This window comes from Nicotiana attenuata, unplaced genomic scaffold (assembly GCF_001879085.1).
Source record: "Nicotiana attenuata strain UT unplaced genomic scaffold, NIATTr2, whole genome shotgun sequence".
NCBI classification, from domain to species: domain Eukaryota; kingdom Viridiplantae; phylum Streptophyta; class Magnoliopsida; order Solanales; family Solanaceae; genus Nicotiana; species Nicotiana attenuata.
The window spans coordinates 102,576-106,506 of NW_017672794.1; the positions used below are offsets into that span (position 1 = coordinate 102,576).

Below are 3,931 nucleotides of genomic sequence, written 5' to 3' on the forward strand. Positions count from 1 at the left end.
TAAACAAGTTTCAATAGATTAGTGAAAAATAATTAAAACTTGTGGTTGCAAGTCACAAAATGGATTTGCTTATTACAGCAAACTACTGACATATAGTGCTGCAGTATTCTGGTCAGCGTTACAAAATTTCTCAGACTATAATCTTCTCTCGAATGCCTATATTCGTATGGAAAAAGAAAGAAAACAAAAAATATTATATCTCTATGAAGTACTTTGAAATAAATTACATACTCTGCTCGCTCCCCTAACCTATAATTCTCAAGAATCATAAACTAAGTGAAAAATAAGCTTATGTTCCAATTATTTCAATGGTGTATAAGAGCGACTAATAACCTATAACTGGCAATCTGCTAGATCAAATTTTCTCCTTCAATCAACGACGTTTATCGTCTCTTCTTGTTCTTTCTTCTTTTTACTTGTTTCTCTAAACGTTCGATCCTTTGACCAAGAACAGAAGACGACGAAGATGATGATGATGATGATGATGATAGACCTTGACTTGTGGGTTTTGATGCCTCGGGAAGTGATGATTGGGCGTGCTTTTGTGCCACTAAGTGCTCTTGCGCTGCAGCAAATTTCTTGAGAGTATCGAAAAATGAGAGTCCCGGTTTTTGTTCAGATGGAGGACTTACAGGTACTATAGGAACGCGAAGTAACTTCTTAACTGCAGGATTTTTAATCACTGGCACACAAAGAAGACACAAGATGAAAAGTAAAACGTGTCAACGACAATTGCAACAGCTAAAAATTGCAAGACATGAATGCTTGTGCAGGAAATGAATCATAATACTAACCTAATCCGTAGGAGAGTGAAAAAAGATTTGAAGTCATCCAATAACAGAATACTGCCTGCAAAGAAAAAAAACAACCACCAGTGATCGACATAGCACTACAACAAATGAAAGAATAATCAACCAAGAACTCAAATCAACTCCAAATACAAAAGCATACCACGAGCGCATAGCATTTACAAGGATTACAAAGCACATAAAGGCTAACTATAGGTTCACAGAGGCGCGGAGCCAGAAGCCCGGCTACGGGTTCAATCAAACCCAGTAGCTTTTGCTCAAACAATGTATTTGTATTAAAAAAATTCATTAAATATGTACAAAATATTAAATTTAGAACCCAGTTATTAGCAATTGAAGTTGTCGTTCCAAAATTCAGAATCCATAAAGTTGAAATCCTAGCTCCGTCCATGGTCCAACACGAACAAAAATTGTGTTCAACATGATAGACACCCATAATAAATTAGCCGTGTCTCGATTATGACTTTTGACATGCAAAACGCTTATGATACGATCATTTAGCGCCACTTGAAGAGAGAGCCAGCCGATAAAGGTAGAACATTTGGCTGCACCAATCTCATATTCTAATACCTTGTGTAAGGTAAATATAGTGAAGTTATCTTTGAGCAATTAAGAAGTTAAGAATGCTTATAACTTGATCTATAATGTAGGTCAAGTTATGAAAGGAATGTTTAAGGATACCCTCAACAATCAAAAACCAAAAGATAATGCATGTACTCAATCAGAAACCGGCAAAAAGAAGAAGATAACAGCCAGGGGCGGAGCCAATGAAAAAGCTATGGGTTCATCTGAACCTAGTAAGTTCGGTATAGGCCTTGTATCTTTGTTAAAAATCCAGCTAAATAAGTGCAAAAAAAAAATTGAACCCAGTACGCGATGTGGTAGAATTTTGAATTTGAACCCATAAAGTTCAAATCCTGGATCTGCCTCTGATAACAGTCAGACACAAGGCCAATTTGAAGTGAAAGCACATCATGTACTTCTGATGTACAAAAGTTCTACCTCAGATTCTTCACAACGTAAATAGAAAAGGATAGATACATGATAAATCATTATACATGAATTGGTTTGGATTATGTACCTTAGGAAAACCAGCAGTAAATGGGATAGTTAACGCAGCAAAGGCTCGTGAGACATTTTTTATAGTTTTAGCATGAGCATTTCCTTCCAATCCTTCTTGAGCATTGCACTGAGAAAGAAGAAACTCCGGTTAACAAAAAGTTGTCAGAAATTATATTGGTGTGAAGATATCTAGATAGAGACGGCAGGATTTGTTAGAGAATAGAAAAAGGTATAGTAGATGAAGGCACCACACACCGAAATGAACATAAGGACAACTCACCTCCACTGTTATCCAGAATGTCAATGCAGTCAAAACAGGGAAGATGTACATACTATCTGGAGTAGTTAGATCAGTAAACCAAAGCACTCCCCCCTGTTTGAAAGAAGGGACTTTTTCCACCATGTTTGAAATCTGCATTTTAGGCAATAAATTTTACTTTTTTAGCAATGAATATGGTACGGAGAGGGGGGGAAACAAGGACATTATAGATAGCAGAAAGTGGATAAACTTACAGCCATAAAGAAACTGACAAAGATTGGCCCTTGTATTAGAATTCCTTTTAAGGGAGTGAAGGGTGAAACTCCATATCTGCAAGAATATCATAGATGGAAAAGACATCCATCATATCGAAACATTTCAGTCAATTATGAGGCCAATTATATGTTGAGCATACATAAGATAATTCAGGACTCCAATGAAACTGCGGATTTGCATTTTAGTTCTTCTGCAAACAAGTCATACATATGATTTAATGAGAAGTTGCTTACTCCTTCATTGCTGCTTTCATTTTTTCTTGACCTTCAGCGACAGCTGCCGGAGCCATACCCTAGTAAAAAGGTAAGAAGTTTAACAAGGTAATTCTTGCACACTAGCTTAATTAGAAGAAAAAATATCATGAGAGTTTTATATAGTTTGTCACACACAGTGTAGCTTGTCACAATTGCACTGTATTGCGAGGTAAAAGATATTGTTTTTATGCATGTATATACTATATGTTGAATCACCTTGGCTTTTCCGTGTAATTCTTTATTTTTAACAGTGAAAATTCTGGCTCCACTGTTGGTCACAAAGTGTGCTGAGATAGAGAACCAAACTAGTATGGACGCGTTGATATATTGCCTAAATTTGATAGATATATAATCTATTTGGAATTAGTAACTAGAGATGATAATACAGAGGGATAGAGTATAAGAATCTTGTACTAAAGCAGAATGGCAATGTGTAATAATAAGTAAATTTTAAAGCACTACTTAACAGTTAACATCCTCCAACAGGATGACATAAAACTAATAGATGTTTCATAGCTAAAAGTTATTACAAAAAGGCCAAATAATGTATGTCAATGGCGAACGAAAGAGAATCATATCAAACTTACCCTATCTTGCATCTCTTGGTTAATCGCATCCAACTTTGGCTTCACAAGCTGCAAAAGACATGCATGTTAATAAATGGATGATTTGTGAATTTTCACCAGAAAAGAAGAAAAGAAAAAGGATGAACTGCAAAGAAAACCAAAATTAGCAAAGACAGACTATAACTTAACGGGAAACAACTATAAATCTCTCTCCTTTTTTTTTTTTTTGCATTCGGCTTGTGTAAGGGATGCAGAACGAGAGATTAGATTCTGATTAGCAAATAGTTTGGTTACTTCAACATTTTCGAGAAGTATATAAAAGTTTATAGAAAGCGCAGTGTCCGCCCAAGTGAACTTCGCATATCGGGTCCCACATCAAATTAAGGATAAGGGTTGTGGTAGGTAGACAACCAACGTAAGAATAGTCAAACTTCAATAAAAATTGAATGAAACGCCTGAACAATGTGGAATTAATATAGAGGATTCAGCCAGCCAACCCAACTAATTTTAGGTTGAGGCGTAGTTAAATGATTGATAGGAAATTTATAGGAGCTTGCATTTGAAAGGTAAACACGTCTTAGATGATATTCAACAACCTTAGCAAGATACAATAAATGAACTTATAAAAAGATAAGGACAAATCCCCATAGGGGCCGGGGGGGGGGGGGGGGGTGGGGGGGGGGGGGTTAGGGGGTCATACGTAGG

At 36.4% G+C, this 3,931-nt stretch overlaps 1 protein-coding gene across 2 annotated transcripts in view; it reads right to left on the bottom strand.

The window, feature by feature from the left end:
- The window catches only part of LOC109214534 (mitochondrial inner membrane protein OXA1-like), a 7,317-nt gene continuing 3,386 nt past the window's right edge, over positions 1-3,931 (bottom strand). For both annotated transcript variants that reach the window (XM_019378463.1, XM_019378464.1), the window contains exons 4-10: positions 3,248-3,295; positions 2,640-2,698; positions 2,385-2,460; positions 2,152-2,283; positions 1,891-1,998; positions 795-849; positions 1-682 (exon numbers count right to left, since the gene is read on the bottom strand). In XM_019378463.1, the coding sequence (XP_019234008.1) occupies positions 384-682; positions 795-849; positions 1,891-1,998; positions 2,152-2,283; positions 2,385-2,460; positions 2,640-2,698; positions 3,248-3,295 (777 nt within the window). In that variant the 3' untranslated portion in view covers positions 1-383. The remainder of the gene's footprint in view (positions 683-794; positions 850-1,890; positions 1,999-2,151; positions 2,284-2,384; positions 2,461-2,639; positions 2,699-3,247; positions 3,296-3,931) is intronic.